At 42.0% G+C, this 26,733-nt stretch overlaps 2 protein-coding genes across 2 annotated transcripts in view; one reads left to right on the forward strand and one right to left on the reverse strand.

The window, feature by feature from the left end:
• Positions 1 to 122: 122 nt before the first annotated feature.
• hpn (hepsin) lies at positions 123 to 22,973 on the forward strand (the record flags this gene model as incomplete). Its single annotated transcript, XM_079503984.1, has 12 exons — positions 123 to 157; positions 12,886 to 12,989; positions 13,275 to 13,316; positions 13,459 to 13,591; positions 15,104 to 15,223; positions 15,627 to 15,667; positions 15,808 to 15,973; positions 16,115 to 16,305; positions 17,316 to 17,411; positions 17,812 to 17,954; positions 20,104 to 20,268; positions 22,415 to 22,973. The coding sequence occupies 12 exons, from the start codon at positions 123 to 125 to the stop codon at positions 22,457 to 22,459; spliced, it is 1,281 nt and encodes a 426-aa protein (XP_079360110.1). The 3' UTR covers positions 22,460 to 22,973.
• A 1,837-nt stretch (positions 22,974 to 24,810) lies between these two features.
• LOC306925028 (sialoadhesin) overlaps positions 24,811 to 26,733 on the reverse strand; it is a gene marked incomplete at both ends in the record, with an annotated part of 17,782 nt that continues 15,859 nt past the window's right edge. Inside the window, one exon of the mRNA XM_079503711.1 lies at positions 24,811 to 24,828. Coding sequence (XP_079359837.1) covers positions 24,811 to 24,828 — 18 coding nt within the window. The remainder of the gene's footprint in view (positions 24,829 to 26,733) is intronic.

Here is a 26,733-nt window from a genome sequence, read left to right on the forward strand (position 1 = left end):
GGAAGGAAGGAAGGAAGGAAGGAAGGAAGGAAGTGGGCAGAAGATAATGTATTAATGAAGGTATGGATAGGGAGAATATCCACTAATCACTAATCACTAATAACTGTACTCTGTTTTAGAGAATGTATGCTGAGAAGACAGATGGGAAGATGGGTGAGTACCATGTAGTACACAATCTCTTTCTCTCTGTCTCACACACCCTCAATCTCTCTCTCTCTCTCTCTCTCTCTCTCTCTCTCTCTCTCACACACACACACACACACACACACACACATACACACACACACACACACACACACACAGACACACACACACACACACACACACACACACACACACACACACACACACACACACACACACACACACACACACACAGACACACACACACACACACACACACACACACACACACACACACACACACACACATACACACACACACACACACACACACACACACACACACACACACACACACACACACACACACACACACACACACACACACACACACAGTGATTTGGACCACTGGTAATCCTGACTGTTAACTATTAACTGGTTTGTGTTCCTCTGAATGGACACTGGTAGGCTTGTCTTTGTCTTTCAATTTCCTATAGGGCTGGTAGCCTAGATTTTCTTCAACAGAATATGCACTTATGTCCCTATATTCTGGTGAGAATGTTCTGCGAAAATAGCAGAACAGTCTCATAAGGCGTCGCATTGTGAGCTTGTAGATCGTCTATTTGGCAAAATATATTTAGCGTAGACAGGACAACAAAGTACAGCAAATAGGGTTAAAGTTCCCACTGCTGGCCCGGCCCGCCTGGGCACCTATAGGATGGTGGTCCAGCCTGTTGCGGGTTCGAGTCCCGATCCTGACGACCTTTGCTGCGTGTCACTCCCCATCTCTCTCCCCATTTCCTGTCGGTATACTGTTCGTCTATCAATAAAAGCATTCAAAAAATGTTTCCACTGCTGATACAACTCCATGACTACATTGATGCCAAATTTGCATTTGGCAAATTAGTAGAAACACTCTTTCCTGGCATAGTACAAACAATACAGCATAACTTATTGGCTGATCGGTTCTCCTTCGAGACCTTTCTTTCCATCATAATTATCAGTGAAACAACACGTAGATACATAGGTAACCAAATAATCCAACTCTTTAGGTTCCTTCCCGTCATGTTGCTTTTGGCTGAGTAGTCATACAGTGTTTCCACATAAAGGGTGTTAGCCTGAGCTTTTACAGTACAGCTATATGTCTCATTATGTACTCATAAAGATCAGTGTAATGCATATCGTCCCACTATCTTGGTGCTGAGCCGAATTGTAAGGACAGTGATTTAATTTTAAGTTTATTAACAGTGTATTGTATGACGTTTCAATACTCACGGATCTTCTTCAGTTTAAACACATTTTCACCTGGAGGAGATCTGTGAGGATCAAAAGGTCATGAATAATAACAATAATGGATTTTATTCATAATGCTCTTTATGTTGTTAGTTTGGAACAGTAAAAACTGAGACAATCATAATGTACGTACGGGATACTGATATTCTAGAGAGAGCAAGATAAGATTATTTCTTTCTTTATAGCCCGGCTTGAACTAAATGTCTCACTGTGCAATGTAACACTGCATGGGAGTGTACGAATGTAACAAAGTGGACAAATAGGACAAGGGTCCATTTGGTTACATTACATTCTTGGAGTCACACATGGATAAATAAACACTGAGGATGTTAGTGGGCAGTGTGACAAATGTCACACTGCCCACTAACATTGTCAGTATGACAAATGTTACTAATGTATGACAAATGTGTGTGTGTGTGTGTGTGTGTGTGTGTGTGCGTAACGTGCGTGCCTGCGTGCGTGCGTGCGTGTTTGCGCGTGTGCGTGCGCGCGTGCGTGTGTGTTAACATGTGCATGTGTGTTAACAGACCACTGGTATTAAAATGTGATGATTTATTTTATCTGGACCTATGGATTTGTGGCGTCTAGAGTTTTATCAAACCTGCCCAATGACCAACTTTCTATTAACCTGTTATAACCCACAGTATAGCATTTGTTGTGTGTGGTTCTTAAAGTTATAGTTTATAGTTAGGTTCTGGTCATGGTAGTCCTAGGCAAAATGAGTAGTTTAATTTCACTATAGTCTATTACTATAGTAATGACTAGAAGTCATTACAATACAAATGACTGTTCTAACAATGATTCAAAATAACAACTCATCTACTTTTCATGTACAATCATGGCATTTAGACAGTACAATTTCAACCTAAACGTGTCAAATATATCATCATCATATATGCTGAAAGAACCATTTGAAATCGAGGTCCATGGCCTATTGGAAATCAATTTGGTGGTCTGTGACATAAAAAAGTTGAAATGCCCTAGATTATTACCCCTCATAACGAAATAACATTATACCTCATTCAAAATTCCTACATTCTTAATTCTTAATTCTTAATAATATTGACAATAGTCTTTGATGTAACCCAAATTAATTTGCTGAACTCACCTTTTGGCTGAATTTAGGATGTCTCCTTGTCTTATTTACATATTTATTCCATAATGTTTACTCCTATTCATTCGACTTGAACTTCCAGTTGCCTTGTCCTGGCTTTGTCATATGGAAGATAGGCCACCCAGTGACTTTGTGACTGTCAGCCGCCTGTTGAGAATTACAGGGAAGCATAGTCTAAGCTAGGTGTGGCACTGTTTATGCATGCCTGTGGGTTTTTAAATATACATACATGTGAGGACTGGAGTCTATGTGTGTTTGTCATTGGAGTTGCTGTTATTATTGTAGACATGGTGTGGTTGCAGTGACTATTACATGCTTACTGTGTACATACTGTACATGTGTGAACATGCACACAGAAAGACATACAGTATACAGTACACATGTGCACCCCCATATATGCACACAGCCTCCAGAGTGCCTCTCAGATGCAGAGTGTCTCCCACGTGACATACACTTGTTATACTTGTTTGTTGCTGTGTTGCTTTTTTTTTCGCCGCCATTTCTATCGTTAACAGTAATTTTGTTGGAAGAGTGAGATAGAGAAAGAGAGAGAGAGAGAGAGAGAGAGAGAGAGAGAGAGAGAGAGAGAGAGAGAGAGAGAGAGAGAGAGAGAGAGAGAGAGAGAGAGAGAAAGAGACAGAGAGAGAGAGAGAGAGAGAGAGAGAGAGAGAGAGAGATAGTTTACAGTAGGTAGGAACTAGGAAGTTATGAAAAGAGAGGGAGTTTCCAGGTACACTGTACCCATTCTATGCATAATCACATACATGAGCTCTGGCACATGCAGCATGCCAAGGATGAGACAATGCAGGGTATGCATTGCAGTATGAGGTCAGAGGTCACCATGTCTATGCATGAATTACATTTGTAGTTAAGGTGTTTTTCAGTACTTTGTCACGGTGCAAGGCAGAGAGGTGTAGGGGAAGGGGAGGCAGGATGGTTCAGATGCAAGGGGACAGGGTTTTATTAACAACAAAGGGAAACAAGGAACAGGCACGAGGAAACACTAGGAAACTAATACTGGGAATTCAAGCTCTAGGACTCAAAAATAGGACCAAACACAGTGACTACATACAACAAATCAACGGGGAAATGAGAACACTGGCATATAAATAGACAAGGACTAAATAGACACAGGTGAACACAACTGACAATCAACACTGGGATAGGCTGGGGGACTAAGAGGACACAGGTGGAAAACAGACTAATCACAATGTAAGACAAGTCAGGTACAGAACTGCAGGGGCAGATAGGAAGGCACAAAACAATACTACAAAATAAAGGTACACAAGTGTAAGGTAAACTCTAACTCGAAATAAGAAACAAGGAAAACACAAAACTACAAAATCACAGGAAAACACTAACTAACAAAAAACACACATGCAGAACATGTCACCAAACGTGACACTTTCACTGCTATTCATATGAATGTGTATGGGGTCTAGGTCGTTCTCAGACGTCGTTCTCACACTGCATCGTTGCTTCCAGTCATCCCAGTTCTTCATACATCTGGCCAGCTCGTTGGTGCTTTGCGCTCCTGCGTCTTTCTTGAGTACATCCACATATGTCAATGTGGGACATCCTTGTGACCGGTGTCTGTGTGTTGGTTCCCACAGCACTAACTTGCTAGCTCTTGGTGTCTTTGGCAGTGTCCTGCTAGTCTCATTCTCCTGGCTGCTAGTATTTTCTGGCTCACCCTTGGCATTCCATCATACAGATTCATGTTGGTATACTCTTGCTGATGATAATAAGTACTGCACACAACATTCTGGTGTAGCACCCATTTAGAGACTTCTGCAGGGTTGGCTTCAGGGTCCAGCATTCACTGCCGTATAGGAGAACAGACTCTACCGTTGCATAGAAGAAGCTGAGTTTGATTTGAATGGGGAGATTGGAGTTCCATACGTTCAGGGCCCTCCATGCAAATGCCTTCCTCACCTTCATCTTGCTCGGTTGAGTTGACCCATGAGCCCAGGTACTTGAAGTGCTTGACTTCCTTCAGAGCAGTGCCTTCTGTTGTTGTCAGAGGTGCATGTTCCGAAGGGATGCTATAGTTGATAACTTCAGTCTTCTTTGCATTCAGCCGAAGGCCAACCTTGGCACACTCTGTCTCAACTTTGGTCAGGAGCTCCGGGTTCATGTGTTTGGTCCGACGGAGCATTGGTCCTCCTGAGTTTGTTCCACGTGGTCGGAGAGCAGGCTGGCTCCTCACTGGCAGGTGAGTCAGTAGGATACAGCAGTGACAACTCACAAATGTGCGAGGGGAAGAACAATTCTTCAGAGGACAACATGCATGTCCAGCAAAGTGGCTAAAAGGGGTCTAAAAACTCAACTCAACTCTGTCAATCAGCCATAATGTCCTGTCCATGCCACCAGAGGCATGCCAAAACGTTAAGGGACCATTCTTAACCCTATCCCTACTGTTTTTAGTTGTGAGCAAATGCTACTCGCCTGTTTGATCTGGAATCTTTCGGTGCTCTAAATAATCTTGTCTTAAATTTGGACTGTGTATTAATGTGACATAATGTGACAACTGGAGATTCAAATCCGAATTAAAACACATATCTCACAACATGCTTCTCACATAAATATTTTGTGTAACTTCTGATGGCCGAGAAGAAAATAAATTATTAAGCCGAATGCTTTGTTGCAGGTGGTGTACCCAAAACATTTACTGTACACATATATTTTTGCTGTATGAGCTGAGATCCCTCTTGGGTTGTTCCTAAAAAGTGTCTCATTAACTGCAGGCCTCTCATTTGTTTGCCACATGTGGCTCTGTGGCTTTGCTGTGGGTTCCTTCCTTCGACACAGAGGGACACAGTCAGGTAGGTAGATGGTATAAACAACAGGTTTATTGTAGAGACGGCAAGATGTTGCAAGGCAGAGCAGAGGGAAATGTGCTGTCATGACAGAGGCTCTCCCGAGAGTGTGTGGATGGATGGCTGTATGGAATCACAACAGGTGTGTCGTCACACCCAGCCCAGTGTCTAATTAGTTTACAGTCTACATCACATACTGTAGTTATACAAAATAAACAAGCTCACAAAACGTTAGTATTGTTTTAATTTTTAATATTATCATATAATAAAACATACTAAAACAGAAATGAGAAGCTCATTGTTCAGCTTATCGCTGGGGAGATAAACTGAATTTACGAGATTTCAATGCATTACAACAATACATGATTTACGGTATATTGATTTATATTGAAAGAGTTTAATAATCCTGCACAGTGAACAGTATGAATTACAATACGTATCATGCACCATGCAGCAGACAAAGACAAAGCATTTCTTTGCAATACCACAGCATGCTTGGATTTCTGCACATGTGCACTCTCTTTCTGTCTCTCTCTCTCTCTCTCTCTCTCTCTCTCTCTCTCTCTCTCTCTCTCTCTCTCTCTCTCTCTCTCTCTGTCTCTCTCTCTCTCTCTCTCCCCCTCTCTGCCTGTGTCATTCATGCACACACACATGCACACAAGGAGATCTCAGGTAGATGGAGACAATAGCATGTTTGTTCTGTGGAGTGCACAGTGCAGAAGGGTGGAGGAGGGTTGGGTGAAGCAGAGAAAGGAAAGGATATGAGGTGGAACAGAGAGGCAGTGCTGTGCTGGTGGGGGTGAGGTGGGTGGAGGGAATGTGGGGGGTATTTCCTGGAACCCCCAACTGTACAAAAAGACCACCGCTCGGTATACTGCAGCAGCTGTCTAGAGACTGTTCACATACACTACTCACTACTCTCTCTTCCTTCCTCTGTCTTTTCTTTTTTCTCTCCACTTTCATTTTTTACCCTGTTGTCTGTCACTACACCCTTCTCTCTCTCTCTCTCTCTCTCTCTCTCTCTCTCCGCTGATCCCTCAACCCCTGTCCGTAATCACAATCCATGAGTTCCTGGAAGACTTTAGGGCAGGATTGAGGAAATGGATGATACAGTAATAGAGGGATATGAAGAAGCAACTTAGAAGCAGAGGTGATGAGAGAGAGGACGAGGTAGAGAGAGGTAGAGAGAGAGAGGTAGAGAGAGAGAGGTAGAGAGAGGTAGAGAGACGTGCAATGATGACAAAGAAAGACATTGCCTGACGTGGTACTCTAATAAGTGTTTAGAACCCCTGGTCTGCAGTATATGCCAGCCTACGGTCCGTTAACCCCTGGTTCTGTAGAACCCCTGGTCTGCAGTATATGCCAGCCTACGGTCCGTTAACCCCTGGTTCTGTAGAACCACTGGTCTGCAGTATATGCCAGCCTACGGTCCGTTAACCACTGGTTCTGTAGAACCACTGGTCTGCAGTATATGCCAGCCTACGGTCCGTTAACCACTGGTTCTGTAGAACCACTGGTCTGCAGTATATGCCAGCCTACGGTCCGTTAACCCCTGGTTCTGTAGAACCACTGGTCTGCAGTATATGCCAGCCTACGGTCCGTTAACCACTGGTTCTGTAGAACCACTGGTCTGCAGTATATGCCAGCCTACGGTCCGTTAACCCCTGGTTCTGTAGAACCACTGGTCTGCAGTATATGCCAGCCTACGGTCCGTTAACCCCTGGTTCTGTAGAACCACTGGTCTGCAGTATATGCCAGCCTACGGTCTGTTAACCCCTGGTTCTGTAGAACCACTGGTCTGCAGTATATGCCAGCCTACGGTCCGTTAACCCCTGGTTCTGTAGAATTCTATGCCCATGACTTGATTTACACAAGCCAGCACAATATCTTGTAATCTGTAGACGGTGAATGAGGGAGGGAGACAAAGTGAATGGTACTGTAGTAGCGGGCATTAGATGAAAGAAAAAACTGAAAGGTAGCCTACTGTAACAGAGGAGATAGATGAAAGACAAAGTGAAAGGTACAGTAATGAAGGAGATAGGTGAAAGAAAGGTACTGTTGTAGAGATGTGAAAGAATGGTTGTAACGTCAGTTGAGAAAGGAGCAGGTACACAGTGTGCGGACAACCCTTCTTTTTCATTGTACGTATATTTTTGTTCAGCACCTGTAGAATTTCTGGAGATGTGTGTGCTTCCATTTTGATCACTTTAACTTAGTTGAGGACATGTACTGTACTTTATATATAAAATGCAGTTAAATATTGCTTATTTTAATTCTAAATAGTGGCAACATAGTTAAGCTTTGAATGGGACTCACATCAGGCCACACAATTAGATGTGATGATGTTAGATTTTTCAGGCTTTTCGCTCTACCTTTAAATGGCATTTCTGAGAAGTACTGACTGAAATGGTTAATAAGTGAGAAATATTTTTTCCAATATATGGTTACCATTCATGAACCACCAGCTGAACTAACTTACTTAGTGGAAAACTACTGGCTGGATTGCCATGGAATTTGTTGGGCTCATTCATGCTCCCCTGATGATGACCTCTACTGATTGTGGTGACCCTGTGGCCCTTTCCTCTAGCACCACCTGTAGCCCATAATGTGTATGTACTTGCACACAAGATATCTCAAAATCTAGCAGCGTTTCTCTTAACCTTTTGATGTTTTTTATGTGATCAATGATACAGTCCATGCTTGTGATTCAAAAGTAAAGTGATTTAAGCTTACATCCAACTGAAGTGGTCATTAGCAGACAATGGCCAGGGTTCCAATTAGTTATAATCGGAACTTTGTGAGGTGTCTCTCTCTCTCCCTCCCTCTCTCCCTCCCTCCCTCCTTCCCTCCCCCCCCTGTCTGTCTGTCTCCACTCACTCACTCTTATATACTTCCTGCCTTGCTCAGGGCCATCAAATGGTCAATAAAAAACACATATCTTCCCAGCGCCATCCCCTCTCACAGAGGAATTGTCCAAGTTTAACTATAATAGTATTACAAGCTTGATTTATATAAAGTCATCTAGGATATGTTTGAAGGTGATTTGTGTGCTATAGTTGTCTACTATGTTTGATATTGGTAAGTTATATGATATGTTTCAGTGGACCTGAAGGAGGATATCTGTTGGGATTTGAATGGATTTGAATGTGCACTCTTATGCTGCTCAGGCTCAGCAACTATCATATTCACTAGGTGCGTTTCCATAAAGCCGTTTTTATGCGCATTAAGGCTCTTGCGCAAAATCTCCTGGATGGAAACACATCAATATGCGAATAAGTCTCCATTTTTCGCAAAAACACTTTTTCGCTTGGAGGTTGCGGATTTAGGCATTTTCGAAAAAAGGGAAATGCGCAAATAGTGTATGGAAACACTTGCGGAAAAGGTTTTTAATAAAGTCTGAATCCTCCCGAGTTGATCGGGGCGATCCGATCATTTTGATATCTGGATCGCTACTGTATGGATGCAAGACACACACACACACACACACACACACACACGTGGACTACGAGTAGCGTAGTAGACTAAACTTTTATATATAGCTGCCGGGTCCCTGCAGGCTATTCGATTTCGATCCATGCATACGCTTCATCTATTCTTATATATTTATATTCATTGCATAAGATAAGCAACCTAAACGTGTAGGCTATAGTCTATATAGCCGATGAAACAAGTTATCCACAACTGTTGTGCAGCTGCAGCTGCAATCCATTTACAGTATAAACGACCAGTATGCTCCAATCGAGTCCCGCGACATATAGGCTACATGTGCCCCGAATATATTAAGACAAGCATTACACAACAAATCGTTCTTTGACTGTAAAGAAAGCCCATCAAATCCCTAAATCAATGGTGTGAACATGGATTAGGACTATACTTTACATGAGCCTCACTTTACTGGCAAAACAGTGCCAACTACTGCATATTTAATGAACTTATGTCATATGCGCATTTTATCAGTTTAATGGAAACACCGACAATTCGCTTTTCTTTTTTCGACTTAATGAACATACGCTTCCTTTTTTCGCAAAGGCTTAATGGAACCGCACCTACTGTCTGACAAAAAAGGGTGTGTGTGGGAAATATAGACTTGCTTCTCTCTATAGAAATTGAGAAATGACTAGTGATGTGGCAAACCATATACGGTACCTGTATGAACGTTGCAAGTATAGCCAGTCAATGCAGTCATGATGAATTGCTGTTGAACTTGATATAATCTTCTGTCCATATCAGCAGCGTTAACCTCAATGGCGTTGTGTTTCCTGTTGATCTAACTAAGGTGATGATGATCTATAGGTGTTGAGAAGTAAAATGCATATTGTTTTTGAGCGGTGCCTCCGCTCCATTACGCAGCTATGTGTGTCCCTCCCTATGTATGTGTCCCTCCCTATGTATGTGTCCCTCCCTATGTATGCAGTGTGTCCCTCCCTATGTATGTGTGTCCCTCCCTATGTATGCAGTGTGTCCCTCCCTATGTATGTGTCCCTCCCTATGTATGTGTGTCCCTCCCTATGTATGCAGTGTGTCCCTCCCTATGTATGTGTCCCTCCCTATGTATGCAGTGTGTCCATCCCTATGTATGCAGTGTGTCCCTCCCTATGTATGCAGTGTGTCCCTCCCTATGTATGCAGTGTGTCCCCTCCCTATGTATGCAGTGTGTCCCCTCCCTATGTATGCAGTGTGTCCCTCCCTATGTATGTGTGTCCCTCCCTATGTATGCAGTGTGTCCCTCCCTATGTATGTGTCCCTCCCTATGTATGTGTGTCCCTCCCTATGTATGCAGTGTGTCCCTCCCTATGTATGTGTCCCTCCCTATGTATGCAGTGTGTCCATCCCTATGTATGCAGTGTGTCCCTCCCTATGTATGCAGTGTGTCCCTCCCTATGTATGCAGTGTGTCCCCTCCCTATGTATGCAGTGTGTCCCTCCCTATGTATGCAGTGTGTCCCTCCCTATGTATGTGTGTCCCTCCCTATGTATGCAGTGTGTCCCTCCCTATGTATGCAGTGTGTCCCCTCCCTATGTATGTGTGTCCCTCCCTATGTATGCAGTGTGTCCCTCCCTATGTATGTGTCCCTCCCTATGTATGCAGTGTGTCCATCCCTATGTATGCAGTGTGTCCCTCCCTATGTATGCAGTGTGTCCCTCCCTATGTATGCAGTGTGTCCCCTCCCTATGTATGCAGTGTGTCCCTCCCTATGTATGCAGTGTGTCCCTCCCTATGTATGCAGTGTGTCCCTCCCTATGTATGCAGTGTGTCCCTCCCTATGTATGCAGTGTGTCCCCTCCCTATGTATGCAGTGTGTCCCTCCCTATGTATGCAGTGTGTCCCTCCCTATGTATGCAGTGTGTCCCCTCCCTATGTATGCAGTGTGTCCCCCCCCTATGTATGCAGTGTGTCCCTTCCTATGTATGCAGTGTGTCCCTCCCTATGTATGCAGTGTGTCCCTCCCTATGTATGCAGTGTGTCCCTCCCTATGTATGCAGTGTGTCCCTCCCTATGTATGCACTATGCAGTGTGTCCCTCCCTATGTATGCAGTGTGTCCCCCCCTATGTATGCAGTGTGTCCCTCCCTATGTATGCAGTGTGTCCCTCTGCCTCCCAAGCAGGGAGGCATTGGGTCCCATTTGTCTTTGGTATGAACCGGCCGAGGATCGAAGGTTGGGATCTCTGTCGGTTCTCTGCTCTACATGTAAAGTGTCTTGAGACAACTTGTTGTGATTTGACACTTTAATAAAATGTAATTGAATTGAGTCTGATCTGATGAGTCTGATCACCTCTAAAGGTGGCCTTACACTAGCCGATAATCGGGCATTTTTTGTCGCTCGGGGGGTGCCCGACTCAATCGATCTGCTCGGGGCCGCTCAAAGCGCGATCGGGATCGGCCCGATCAACATCAAGAATGTTTGATATTTGCTCTGCCCCGCTCCGATTATCCTGTAGTGTGTGGTGCTATCAGATTTCAGATTGAAAAAAATCGGCTAGTGTAAGGCCACCTTAAGTCGTGGTGTGTGAGGTACTGTATGGGTCACCTCTGAGTTGTAGTCTGAGGTACTTTAGTTTGTCTAGTAGGAACGAACAATGAACCCAATGGTCTTGACCAGAGGAAAACTGTGTTGGAATGTAGGAGCATATCACAGCCAACTGCCATTTTGGTTTTACTTCATCAGCTCATAACCTAAAAATCACATCCAGTGTCTTGTTCTGGAAACCAAATAAACACATTGCTATTTTTGTCACATGGAACCCGGCCAGGCTGGAACTCCATGTTAGTTTCCAAAAGATTTGTGTACACCCTGGCTTGTACACACATTCAATCTTCTAACCTTTAAGTTATATGTGATATGAAAATAATAATAATAATAATAATAATAATAATAATAATAATAATAATAATAATAATAATAATAATAATAATAATAATAATCAATCATGAGAGAGCGCCACGAAAATAAACTATCAGCTTATCAGCATCGTGTCATCACTGCCAATTTCACTTTATCCAGTTTATCCTGTATCAGTTCTCTCTCTTGATCGAAATTGTTATCTGAAAATATATTTTATGTTTACTACAGAGCTGGAGAGACGGTGAAACCCCTGATACTGAACAAACACCATGTAGCAATAGAGCAAGAGCTATATTTAACACTTATTTTAAAAATATATCACATCAACCCCTTTAAGTGAGAAGGTGTTATGGTGTCTTGTTTGTCTTGTCTATACAAAATCCAATAAAAACTAATATAACAAAAAAAGTGAGAAGGTGAGGTTATTGGAGAAGCAGGGTCAGTCAGACAGAGGGAAAGAAGACTGGAATTATTTGAAACAGTAAATGTCAGGTAGTTTATCAAAGTATTGGCAGTTAATTTCGAAGTTGGTTCATCAGTTAAATATATCATGTGGGGCATGTTGACAAACTCAGCAATGGGACCACAAGGGCAAAACAGATGGCATCATGTTCTATAAACACTGTTCTAGCATGGTGGAGAAGAGTTAGACTTTGGACTATTGAGTTAGTCTGTGTCCTTTGTTCATTTCAGTATGTGATAGTCTGAAGTTATGTTGCACCACTTGTATCTGACTAGGTACTGGCTTCCAGTCAGAAACATAAATATTATGTTTATGTTTATGTTTATTTATTTGATATGGACATAACAATTACATTTCTCATTGCACAGTTGTACAAATTGTAGATGTATTGTTTACACTGTGATAGCACATGTGCATTGGAACAGGTGTTTTCTTTTTTTGCTGATGTCATCATTGTGAAAATGAAAGGAGTGAGAGTGTTCTTTTTTCTAGAATCTATACTATACCAACCAACCCAAACCCACTAGCTCACTGGCTCACTATTTACACATTGGATTATAAGGGATTTATAATGACGTGCACATCAATATAATATTCATGCTTACATTTTTGCATGTTGTGAACATGTCAGTTTATGTAAAGTAATTAATGCTTCATGTGCATTTGTGTGCGTGTGCATGTGTGTGTGTGTGTGTGTGTGTGTGTGTGTGTGTGTGTGTGTACAGGCAGCAGGGGGATCGCTCTCACCTGTGTGTTGACCCCATGTAGGATGTTTGGGGTGTGTGTGAGTCTGATGATGTTGGGAGCTGTGGGAGCTGCTGTCTGGGCTGTCGGTGAGACCACACACTCACACTAAAAGACACACGCATGCGCACGCACGCACGCACGCACGCACGCACGCACGCACGCACGCACGCACGCACGCACGCACGCACACACACACACACACACACACACACACACACACACACATTGTAGAGCAATATTATTCTTAATGTGTTTTAGCAGTGCAAATAAACCCTATTTGGAGGATACATTTCTAAATCTGTTTTGTTTAAAAATGGTAAGAAGATGATGATAATCAAAAATGTTTTACAAAACCAGTTTTCATTCTACAGTCACATACTGCACCAAGGACAAAGACACAGGATTATATGACGGTGAGCAACAGAGGACACTTGCTATACTGACTGTAGGAAAACAGTTTGAAAGTTTACAAATTACATACTGAATATGTTTGTGTCCCATCAACTTAGTTTTGATAAAAGGAATAGATGAATGAAGTGAATCCCCTCTCTCCAGTCCAGGTCAGTTCTGCTGATGACCAGCATCTTCGAGTCTTCGACTCCGCCCAGAAGAGGTGGCGTCAGGTGTGTTCCTCTTCAACCAATGAGCTGCTGGCTAGCATTAGTTGTGAGGAAATGGGCTTTGTCAGGTAAGATACATTACAGGACATGTGCACATGTCATTTATGTAGAACACAGATTTCACTTACTGTAAATGCCCAACGTTATATCGTCGCTGTAGGGCAGAAACCTTGTATCTCCATATTTCAACTTCTTATATTTTGTCACACAAAAAATATCAGATGCACTAGATCAGTGTTTCCCAACCTTTTTTGTCCCAGGGCACAGTTTTCATAGCCTAAAAATCTCAGGGCACACCTAGATATACGGTGTATAGGCTATATACATACATATGTGTATGTATGTGTATATATACAGTATATATATATATATATATATATATACAGTGTTGGGAAAGTTCATTTATTTTACGAACTAGTTCAGTTCTTAGTTCATCATTCAATATTTTGAACTAAAGTTCATGGTTCCAAAAAATGAACTATTTTTGTTATTTTTCGTTCTTTCTTTTTTTGAATTATTATTATTATTATTACCACAGCCCATAGCCATATAGAACCTCAGACTTTATTGAATAAAAAAATAATTCCTTTAAAAAAAATACATTTTGGAGAAAAAATAGCTCATATGCAATGTGAAATGCCACCTAATTCTTAATCCTTTTCCTTGTCTTTATTATGGGCCAACTTGTGAAAGCTGCATGCTTTTATTGTGAAGGGTCTCAGTTCTCACAGCCTGCATATTTCCACGTGCTGAAAATAGCTGATCTAGCTGATGTAAATCAGCCATTTTCAGCATGGAACACGTGTACGACGAAGAATAAATCAGGCATCACTGCGCTTCTGTGGAGGGAGGGATATATATTTTGTTGGCCGAACGAGGCGATCATGTATGGACACTTGGACAGTTGGACAGCTATTTTTCGTGGCACATTATGTTTAATCACAACAACGTCACGTTTACTTTACCTCCTCAGTGTTTGGGTCGGGACATGTAGGACTGACTGGGCCCTATTATGCGTGTCTTAAGTACCAGGTCTTATTATAATAGACTGAGTATGTGTCTGCTGTCTACGTGCATATGCGCGAAATGTAGCGTCTTCTGGATGCATCTCTTTAGCATTAACATTTCAATGGCAGAGGGTCGTTAGAGTCTATTGTTCCGTAGGAAGCCTGCAGCCCAGTAGCTATAATATTGCTTTCGGGGGAGGGTTAGTGTTATTTTCGGTCAAATCAGGCGGCACACCTGGACACATCAAACGGCACAGTAAAGTGCCGCGGCACACAGGTTGGGAAACACTGCACTAGATCACCGCACGTCACGATGTGACACGTTGTGAGCTTGTAGATCGGTCTTTTCCATATTTTAATCATGAAAAAGGAACAGTTTTGGACATACTGACAGCAATGATATGTTAGTAGGACTAACGTGTGTGTGTGTGTGTGTGTGTGTGTGTGTGTGTGTGTGTGTGTGTGTGTGTGTGTGTGTGTGTGTGTGTGTGTGTGTGTGTGTGTGTGTGTGTGTGTGTGTGTGTGTGTGTGTGTGTGTGTGCGCGTATACGCCCATGTGTGTGTGTGTTTCAGTGTGTTGAACTACTCGGTTGCATCAGTCCCAGAGTCCAGTAGCGATGGCGCAGAATTCTTCTGTGTCAAAGAGGAAGAGCTCAGCTATGGCAAGAAGATCAAAGATTCATTGTTCCCATGGTAATGAACTCACACCTGTCTGTGTCCGTACCAGTCTGAACTGGACATCTCTTGTACAACCTGGCCTGTATTTATCTATCATTGGCTAATAAATTGATCAAAGCTCATTTTTCATTTAGTTGCTGTTCTCCTCACTTTGTTGTCAAGTCATAGTGGCTTAAATGTTATTAAAGTCTATTTGTTTTCCTTCCCCGCCCAATGAATGTGACATGGTTGACAAATCAAGGTGTCTGTTGTATTGCCTTGTTTTTGGTATGTGGCAGACCTATAGATCGAGAACAAATTTGAAATGAGGTAGAAAATTCGACCGATTGATGACATAATACTGTAAGTCAAAATCCATTTAAATTGTAACTTAATATTGGTCTGTTAGTTAACCCAGTCTCTGCTTGTCTTGTTTCAGTAACTGTGAGAGCAGAGAAGTTCTCACACTGCTGTGCCAAGGTACAGTACAATATGGTCCCCTGAGCATAAACCTTCTTACTCTTGGTGTATAGCCTAAGAAGCCTAAGCCTAAAAATAATTAATCGTACAACCGATCTACAAGATCTACGACATTAAGCATATCACTATTGCCTCCACAGACTGTGGAAGACGCAGCTTGACAGAGGACCGTATAGTGGGAGGTTTGGATGCCAGACAGGGCAGCTGGCCGTGGCAGGTCAGCTTACAGTACGACGGCGTACACCAGTGTGGAGGATCCATCATCTCAGACCGCTGGATCGTGTCAGCAGCACACTGCTTCCCAGAGTAATAGCTTATGGATTGACAGTAATAGAACTGAGCGTATGGCCCGTTTAAAAGTCTGATTTTGTCAACCGTGTTGATACAACACTTGTTTATGAGAACCATTAAAGTACAGTAGTAAAGTACAGTCTCTCTCCCTGCAAGGCGGTACCGCTATGTGGCTCGTTGGCGTGTGCTCCTGGGCTCCATCTACAATAAACCGGTCAATGCCAATGTAGCCGAGGTGAGGACCATTGTCTACCACAGTAGCTACCTGCCCTTTGTAGATGCTAACATTGATGACAACAGCAGGGACATCGCTGTGCTGGCCCTCACCCAGCCACTTACATTCACCGGTAAGACACACGTGCAGGACTGCAGGCATACACACACACACACAAACACAGTTTTCCAAATTTTAAAAACACCCACAGCAACAAAGCATGTAAATTAAACAACACAACGAAAATGCCTGCTCACACAGTTGATTACATCATGATTATGTTGATGTGAGATGAGCTACTGTAGATTGGATGACGAAGACAGCAAGAGAAGAGGGAAAGAATGTTGAGAGAGAGAGAGAGAGAGAGAGAGAGAGAGAGAGAGAGAGAGAGACATGGTCATTGTGGTAATTCTCCTGCTTCAGGTTTCATGTTTCGTAGACCAGAGTCAGCACAACAAAGGCTCCTTTTTATCCAACATAATGATACCAGGAAAGATCAGGACAGGACTGACTCTTCCCACTATCCCTGTGTCACTGTTCCTCTGTCCTGGAGTCCAGAGGTCCTTTAGTGAAATATCAACATGGTAATAATCAGAGAGAGAGACGAGGATTCTCAAAAGATTAATCTATCATCACCATCCTTTTTCTTTTAACCCGTGGAGAAACTGAAAAGGGGGTCTGTGTCAAGGGATCAACACTGACATTGCACAGGCTCAGAAACTGTAGGGCGACGAAATTATTAAGTCACAGAGGAGCTAAAGCGGGGAAATGTTTACCTGCCAGATGCGCTGCTTGCCAAGAAATCAATTCTCCATGGTACTGCGTTTTGTTCATTTATTAAAATAATTTATTTAGCTGCATCATAACAAAGTGCAAATAAATGTAGTATACGTATATGTTCTATACATGAACGGCCCAGCTCGTTCACATATGGCCCATAACCAATCCCAGAATGCACTCTGTTCCAACCTGGGTGAGCAACTCAATACAAGTGGATGCGAGGTGACGTCTCTATTACACTGTATATAACTCTATGGGTAGATCACGTTATCAACAGTTTCACTGTTCATATTATTATGCTAATTATTCCTAACTCCATTCCTCTGTGTGTGTGCGTCCGTGCGTGCGTGCGTGCATGTGTAGAATACATCCAGCCTGTCTGCCTGCCGGCCTATGGTCAGAGACTGATAGATGGACAGATGGGGACAGTAACTGGCTGGGGAAATGTGGGATACTATGGTGAGTCCATCAGTGTCTCATGTCCCATCGTGGGGTCAGACCTGTGTGTTCTAAATCAGTGGTTCTCTAACATTTTCATATCAAGGATCTGGCCATCATGTAGCTGGCCACAGACCCCCATCTGAAAGGATTTTGTGCCAGGGACAACTTATTCAAAACCTTAAAGAAAAAAAAGACTCAAGATTTTCCAGCAAAGTTTCAAATAGACAAAGTGTAGGGTTCAAGTGGTGAAACAGATTTTCATTCTATATTAACAAATTTTCCTGCACCCCCCCCCCCCCCCCCCCCTAAATGACCACACCACTTTGAGAACCCCTGGTCTAAATCTATTGCTGCTTTATTGTACACCTTGTAAAGTACAGTATGTACAGTAACTGGATGTAATGTTCCTCACTCCCAGGTCACCTAGCTGATGTTCTGCAGGAGGCCAACGTGCCCATCATCAGTGATGCTGTCTGCAATGCCCCTGATTACTATGACAACCAGATCACCACCAGCATGTTCTGTGCAGGCTATGAGAAAGGTGGCACCGATGCATGCCAGGTCAGTGTGTGTGTGTGTGTGTGTGTGTGTGTGTGTGTGTGTGTGTGTGAGTGTGTGTGTCTATCTATTGAGCATGCTGAATTGATTGATTGATTGATTGAAGAATGTATTAACAGTTTGCAGAATTACAGTACATTTCAAGCACAAACTCAATACAAAGGCTGTTAACTGTGAGTGGACGACCCAATTAAGCATTACACTTGTTTCCAATAGGGTCCACCATGTTCAAATCATCAAAACATTTAGAGACGTACAAATAGACACTTCTATAGACAGAACAGGAATTCATCATAAAGGAGGTAAAAAGGGAAAAGAAACATATACAGTGAGGGGGAAAAAAAGGGGTGGGCGGTGGGGGGGAAAGGAATAATGATGATAGGGATGTTAGGGAGCTAGCTAGATCTTCCCTGTTCCTCGATTTGAGAAGACGCAAGGTCCCTTTAGCCAGGGAGCCACAGCCCCACTTCCTTGGGTTCAAAAGGAAACCCAGTGGGAAACTGGACACTCGCTCCCCAGGCTTCGGAGTCTCATCGGATTGGCCGGATTTGAACGACCTCTGCGTCCAAGCCGGTGTGTCCCTGGCCTGACTCTGAGACTGTGAAGGTCTCTGAGGACATAATAACTGACCCTCTCACCTCTGTTAGAGCAACAGTGACCTACAGCGGACACACCCACCTGTTGACACCTAAGGGCGCCCGGCGGACCCTGTTGGATATGTTCCAACATCGGCAACAACACCACTGGACTGGACTCAAACTCCAGGGGAAACTGGCTTGCCTTCCCCATGCTGACCATTCTGTTTCCCATTCATTTCTAAGGAACACTGCTCTCAATGAGGACATTATCACCTTTACAGTAAAAGCCAGGCTACAGATCCTTCCCACTAAACTCAACCTTTCCCTCTGGTTCCCCTCCACCCATGCACCTCATTGCTTGCATCACACCACAGGGCACGTTACAGAAACCATGTCACACATTCTGAATGGCTGTTATGCCTATAAAGGGCTTTATATAGCACGCCACGACAGAATAGTTGATCTCATAACAAAGGACATATCTAAACATTTTGCATGTGAGTGAGAATGTACAAACATTCCTGTGTCAAACCTTCCATGTTTCAACTCTGTACTGAAAATACTGACATTTTTGCACATCTCTCTGCTAACACACCAGATGTTGTTGTGGTCAATGAAGAGAACAGATCAGTTTTCATTCTTGAAATGTTCTGCACCTTTGATTCTAGCTTAGAGGAAGCCTTTATGACCAAAGTCATTAAGTACCAGCCGCTCCTCCAGACCATCATTGAACTAGGCTATAGGTGCAATCTACTTGTGTTTATCTTCGGCAGCCTAGGACACGTACACAGTTTGGTTGTAAGAGGCTTCCAACAACTTGGGATGCCAAATGTGTGTGTGTGTGCGTGTGTGCGTGCGTGCGTGGTGCTTGTGCACGTGCGTGTGTGTGTGTGCGTGTGTGTGTGTGTCTGTGTGTGTGTGTCCAATGTGTATTTGTACGTTATACATTTTCATGTTTGTATGTACTGTACAATGCTGTATGCATAACAATGTAAACAAGAATCAACTTTATTGTCAAATCATGGTTTTACAAGTAAGAGTGGGTGAAATTCATTTTTGATTCTGTGTGTGTGGGGGGAGAGATCAAGGCATCCACAAGTCGTACAAAAAAGGGCTTCTCCTAATTACTGCTAACTGTGTGTGTGTGTGTGTGTGTTTGTGTGTGTGTGTGTGTGTGTGTGTGTGTGTGTGTGTGTGTGTGCGTGCGTGCGTGCGTGCGTGCGTGCGTGCGTGCGTGCGTGCGTGCGTGCGTGCGTGCGTGCGTGCGTGCGTGCGTGCGTGCGTGCGTAAGATCCATTATGCAATTACGCACTGGTATGTCAGACATCTTGCCCGTTCTCATCTGGAAGGTGTCAGCTGTCATTGACGGATGCTGCCTGGTAGTCACACCGATGCATGCGTGCGTGCGTGCGCATGCATGTGGACCTGCGTGTATTTGTCCACTCTAGGCATGTTTAATCAGTTTATACTGTATGTATTCCCTATTTATGAATCCCAGATCTGTGCCTGAAGTGTGTTTGGTTGTTCCTGTCTTCCTGACGTAGAGTATGTGCACCTTTGGTTTATGTGTGCAGGGAGACAGTGGTGGTCCCTTTGTGGCAGACGACTGCCTCTCTAAGACCAACCGGTACCGTCTGCTGGGGGTGGTGAGCTGGGGAACAGGCTGTGCCATGGCCAAGAAGCCTGGTGTCTACACTAGAGTGTCCCGATTCCTGCCGTGGATATCTACCGCCATGAGGGTGAGGGGGTTGGGCTTGTATGGGTAGAATACACACATTCATCTATTATTACAGTTCAGAGATTCCACGCCCACAATTTTGTGCCCATGGAACACACAATTTTGTGCGCCAGTTCAGGTGGCCAAGTCAAGTCATAGACCGTGGCGTATGCGAAACTGCCGTTCACGTCTGTGCTTTCTGGCCCTGATACGTCACTGGCTTCCCCTTTGCGTTTTCAACCCAGCTCAGTGGCTCTTACACTACTGGCCAATCACAGTGGGGCTCTCGCTCCCTGTACTTCCCCTACCTCTCTCTATCCTTGCTCTACTTCTGTCGCTCCATGTTGAAAGTCAAAGTAAAGGTACCCAGCATGGACAACACGCACTTGGATTATCTCTCTTATTCATGGAGAAAAAACAACAACACAGAACAACACAGAAACAACACGGTCAGTGGCCAAACACATACATCGCTGTCTGCCTTCGTTTAAAACGTACGGTCGGTTAGACACATGATATTCATCGAACAACAATAACACGGAGCACATGGCGTTGACGCGAGCGTGCCGCAGGCGTGCAAGATTCTAGTAGGTTGACACTCAACAGAATTCTCATTTTTGCATCGTTTCGAACACTGACAATACTGCTGAGAGTAGACTGTGATAAAGAGAGCAACGATTCCACTGTCCAACATAAACACTTTTGCATTGGAAGTACATCCAGCTGCTGAGTGAATAGAGTCAGAAAGTTTAAAGTAATGTGGTGTCTAATTACTTGCGCAAGCAGAGCGCGCAAGTAATAGTTGCACGTATGCACCGTAATGACTACGTAATGTGCTTGATATGGCAGTGGTGTCAGATTACATACATGTATGCATACATGTATACATAGGGGCATTACCTTTAATCCTCCCGACACTAAAACATATCGTCATTACGTCACCATCGAAAACCAATTACACCCTGGCATTGGGTCCTTTAATCCACATCTTTATTACGTCATCATTGAGAGCTAGTTATACCAGTTATACCCTGACGTCATATGCTGTTACAATACATACGCATCAAACAGGGCGCAAAGTAACCACAGTATACCGCTAATCAACTTACAAATTACATATATACATAGAGGCATTTCCTTTCCACCTTTCCTTTAATCCACCCGACACTGATCGACATATACGTCACCATCGAAAGCCGATTAATCCACATCTTTATTACGTCATCATTGAGAGCTAGTTATACCAGTTATACCCTGACGTCATATGCTGTTACAATACATACGCATCAAACGGGGCGCAGAGTAACCACAGTATACCGCTAATCAATTTACAAATTACATATACATATACATAGAGGCATTTCCTTTAATCCACCCGACACTGATCGACATATACGTCACCATCGAAAGCCGTCTCTTACCATACTTAACAATACTACTTTTTTACCTCCAAAAACTAGGTACGTAGCAAATAGCTAAACATAATAATTCAATATTTCAAACGTTCTTTCACAGAGAAGCTGAGATTTGACAGTTTGTAGCGGTCGACAGCACTTGCGCGCTCTGCTTTCGCACTAGTAGGCCATTTATGGCCTACTTGTGTGCAACAAGCAAGTAGGCACTCGACAGAGTGCAGTTCTAGTTATGTCTATGCCCCTAAACTGAGGCTGGGGAGAATAGTATGAGCTAAAGCTCTTCATGGTTCCAAAAAACGGACCCGAAGCGAAATGGACCCCTGATATTTGGTTTGATTCTGAGCCGTTCCGAGAGGTTTTTCAAATAACGACACCAAGCCCAAGTGGACCCGTAGCAATTTTGTCCGATTCTGACTTTTGAAGTGAGAGGCGCTCTTATCATCGTACATCATCATGACGTAACATGTCAATTTGCTCGTCCACATATGACGTAATTCATTGAGCTACGCATTCAGCTTATTTTTTTCCTCTGATCTCGGGCATTTTCGGAATCAGAGGAACCGTGAAGAGCTTGAGTATAAGCAACACTGATTATACTACAACACTTACTGTATAATTGCATTCTTCTGTCTCATGCTCAAGCTTATTACAACAATCAGTTACAAGCATGGATTTGAATAGTGGTTTGTACCTCAAGTATTGTACCTCAATCACTTTACTTCAACATTTTGTCTTTTTATTTGTGCCCTGTAGAACCACCACAACACACCAGGTGTGATCAAGCTGGGTCGGACATGAGAACAGGAAAGCACTTCTTTTACACTTTCCCTGCTCTTTGAGGACTATCAATGTGGAGGGGATGAGATACACAGAGATGCATTTTCTGGAGTATGAGAGAAGTTGGCCTCCCTTCACTGCCTGACATGGATAAAACAATATGAACTATGGAATAATCCAAGAGGGTTTACAGAGAAAGAAACTCATTATTACACTTGGTAAATAATTATTTTAAGGGTGAAAATGTGTACAATCCGAAATCTTTATTGACAAGAATGCATATGTTACTTGAACATATATTTGTACATATCTGTCAAAAGGATAAAAGCTTGAGAGCTTATTTCCAAATGTGTGGTCCTTGGTGACCATCTCTGCTGACCACCCCCTTTTTAAAATGATTCCCACTGGTTATAATGTTTGTGCACCGTGACCTCACCAGGGAAACACACAGCTCTGACTCATTGTCAAACAGTTCAAATTACATACTAGTTACTATTTAACAGCTTTCAACATTTTGAAGATTAAAACAAGTAAAATGCCCAAACCCTCTTCTCCATTTACAGTACGATGTTGATATTCCAGAATGTTTTATGATGTATGTTTTTCTTTTTGGGGGTTTATGTATTATGATGTTGTAGATATGTAGACAGTGTGCGATGACAGCTTTGGTCTGTGGTCTGTCTAAGATTTGATTGTCATGTTGTGTCCTACAATTAGTTCTTTAACTGTAGACTTTGTTTTTTTAATAAAACCACCTGAAATACATTACCTGAGGTCAGTTTTCTAAAGCAAATTGAGAAATAGAATATGGATGTATATGGATGATATCTTGCTGATTTAAGTTATTATTTTTGCCAACATTCCCTCCTTACATTTAGTATCATGATAAAATGCATTATGAGTGCAGTACAGTACATATCAAACTCAATTTGTAATAGGCCTACTACAGTTACAATTCAGTGTCAGCTACGTATGATGCTACATTTATTCAGTGACCTGCAGTGACAACATTTCTTGTTACAGTTGTACTGTAACTGTCAACTGATTCACAGTCTGTCTCTGTGTTCTCTTGTTTAGCCATTTTATTGTTATCGTATGTGCCGAACTGATGTTTTTATTCAGAACAGTATTTTGTTTTTGTAAATAAGTCATGTATTTGTTTTATGTAAGACATACTGTTACAGGTATTTAGATAATCCCAGGAGTTCAATAACAATTAAATGTTCTCATCAAATGTATTCACACAACATAGGGTAGGTTACAGAAGTCTTGTTTATAGCTTGCATGAAAATATGGCCTACTACCAACTTCAGTTTCAAACTGCATGCAGTAATTGAGAGATATGAAGATCCTCAGCCATTTATTATAGGATGTTTACTCACTGTAAATAATCGAGGCAAGATAAAAAATGGTAAATGGAATGCTCAAGGATGTAAACATGACATACAGTAATATCAAGGTGGTATCATTCCCCCTTTGAAAAATAAATGTAATTCCCATGGAGAAAATTCACATGTTCAAAAGTTGTTATACTTTGGTATTGATTGAGATGACAGCGGTATTACATGAAGGCATTGTGTAAAATGTATTTAGCAGGTTTTGCTGGCCAAAGTCACCAGTGTTTTCACAGACTCAGTATGAGATCAAAAGACAGAATTAGGGCGCATTCACAAAGAAAACAGGTTATTTTGTAATGATGTGGTATACACTAGTAGATTATTATTATTTATTTATTTTCCAATTCCAGAATAAAGAGACCAAGGGCTATATCTTGTAGATCAGTTTGACTACAATATCTGCAGTGAGTGACTGAACTAAATTGTCAAACAATTTTCCACCTCCACTTAAAACAACAGCAAATGTATGTGCCGTTCTTTGAATTATTTCTTCAAGAAGAAGATATATTATTGTTACTGATCACAACTGTTCATTGTAAATTTATAAGTTGAATGTTGCATTGAAATAAATTCTTAATTTAAAGAATATTGCGCTATTGTCATAGATGTGATGAATTTCCTGTACAGAACTGAACTCCGTTCATTCCATATGTTGATCTGACCTCATCAAACCCTGTACACTCAAGACACGCTCCATATATGGTCAGTACAGAATTCATTCCATATGTTGATCTGACCTCATCAAACCCTTAGATCTCCATATGGAGCTGACCTGTTCTCAGTGCCGTCACTACGTATATGTGCTGCTTAACTGTGCTGTATTAAGAAGCTTTGTTGTTTCAGCTTCTCGCCCTCATGGCGTCTTACTAGTATAATCCAATTTGAATTACTATGCATTGCATAACTATGCAGGTGTGTCTCTTCAACACTAGAGGACAGCAGAGGGTCATTTATGTAGTGACTGAATGACATCATTCACACCCACACCTGCACCTGGAGGAGAAGAGTTATAGAAGAAGAACGGATTTGCACTTACTGTGATATAAACAATATTGAGAATGAGTTCCCTTTTGTTTTCTATTGCCCTTGGTACCATGAGCTACGTCAAAAGCTATTTAACAGGTGTTTCTGTTAACACAAGTTAACACAATACTTTTTGCAATGGAGGACCAGGATCTTAGACATTAATTTCCTCCAGAGCAGCAGAGCAGGTATTTATCCATCAGTGTGGTTTGACGGCGTAGTGAAATTTGAAAGCACTATATTTCTAAAACTATTAAACATTTCAAAGATTTATTTTCAGGCAAACATGTCCACCGTAAGATGAACCTAAATAGGTTTGAATGGGGTTTCTAGGTGTAAGTATGTAGGACTAGCAGCATGCCAAAGTTTGTGCTATTGCCATTGAGAATGCATTGGGTTAAGTGTTGGGTCAAGTGTTAACTGAGCTCTGAGATGGTAGAATAGCAATACCAGAGTTGTAGTGTTGTGATCTCAGTAACACTAACACATGGTCTGTCTCACTTGCAATTGTTCTTGGTCTAAGGATGATCTATTTCTTTGGTTATTGCAAAATAATGATATTTAGATTTTGGTTTATTGTCACGTTTACTTTACATTACCCAACTCCTATTAGTTAATTACTTGAGTAATTTATAACATATTTTGCCTATAGGTTTTAGTTTTGTTTGTTTGTTTTTTGTACAAGTTGTAGTTGACTTTTTGCCATTGTTCACTCAGCTGGCAAGACAAATTTGAATGTATTCTTGTCTCTGTGTTTGAGTCTGCACTTGGGTTCACCTCCCTAGATTATTCAGCCTAACAATCAGTCAATCACACTTTTGATTATGGACCTTGATTAGCCTTCATATAAAAATGTTAACCAATAACAACAATAAGACTTGTACACTTGTACCATGTATGCACTTACATTTTCAGTTTTATCTTGAACACACCACAACAAACGGCAAGCAAGTGTTATGGCTTTTCAGTTTTCAGTTTCATTTTACTGTACCTGTTTGGTTTATCTATTTTTTTCCTGCACAGATGTCATTTCATGCCATGACAAAATATTTAATTTCCCATGATGCCACAGACGGTTTAATACAAATTCATATTCATCATTAGTTTAAGTACAATGCAAGAAGTACAAGAAACAATCCTTGTTTCTTCAATTTCAATGGTAACATGCAGGTATAGTATTATTGTATGGTTGTTTGTTGTTACTCTATGCGACATGGTCTATTGTTAGTGCAAATATCTCCATCTGTATCAAACTGTTTCACTGCAAGATTATTAGGTTTTTGCTAGCTTGCTTTTACCAGCAAAACATACATATAGCATAATGCATTGCTAGATGCTGTACAATTAACACTGAAAACAAATTGGTTAGTTACCAGAAAAAGTTTCACATGGTTAGAATAGAAATTAAGCTCATTTTCATGCATCTAATCACCTTTGTTTCATCTAGTGCACTGTCACTTTCTTTTTAGTAACATCTCAATTCTTTTTTTAATCTAATGTATTCCCAGATTGCCTTATTAGTGTAATTTCCTATGCTTCTGCACTCGTTTGCTGTGAAAAATGAACAGCAAAATGGTCACACTATACCTGTTATAGCGATACAAATGGAGAGAATAACATCATGGGAATCCAGCAACAAAGGCCATGTAAGTTATTTGATTTTAAGTAAATCACTTCAGATTTTATGCTCTATCCATAAGCAAAAAATACAGTAATAAAAAACAAATATAAAAACAATGTTCCAGATGTTTTTCTAGAGATATTTACGCTGGATGTGTGACAGGAAAAAGAGAGGCAATGACATGCAACATAGAGCAGGGACTTGGACCTGCACTGCATCCTTAGTGGTTCACACATGAGTCTGGTGAGCCACAC

This window comes from Electrona antarctica, assembly GCF_951216825.1.
Source record: "Electrona antarctica genome assembly, chromosome: 6".
Lineage (NCBI taxonomy): Eukaryota > Metazoa > Chordata > Actinopteri > Myctophiformes > Myctophidae > Electrona > Electrona antarctica.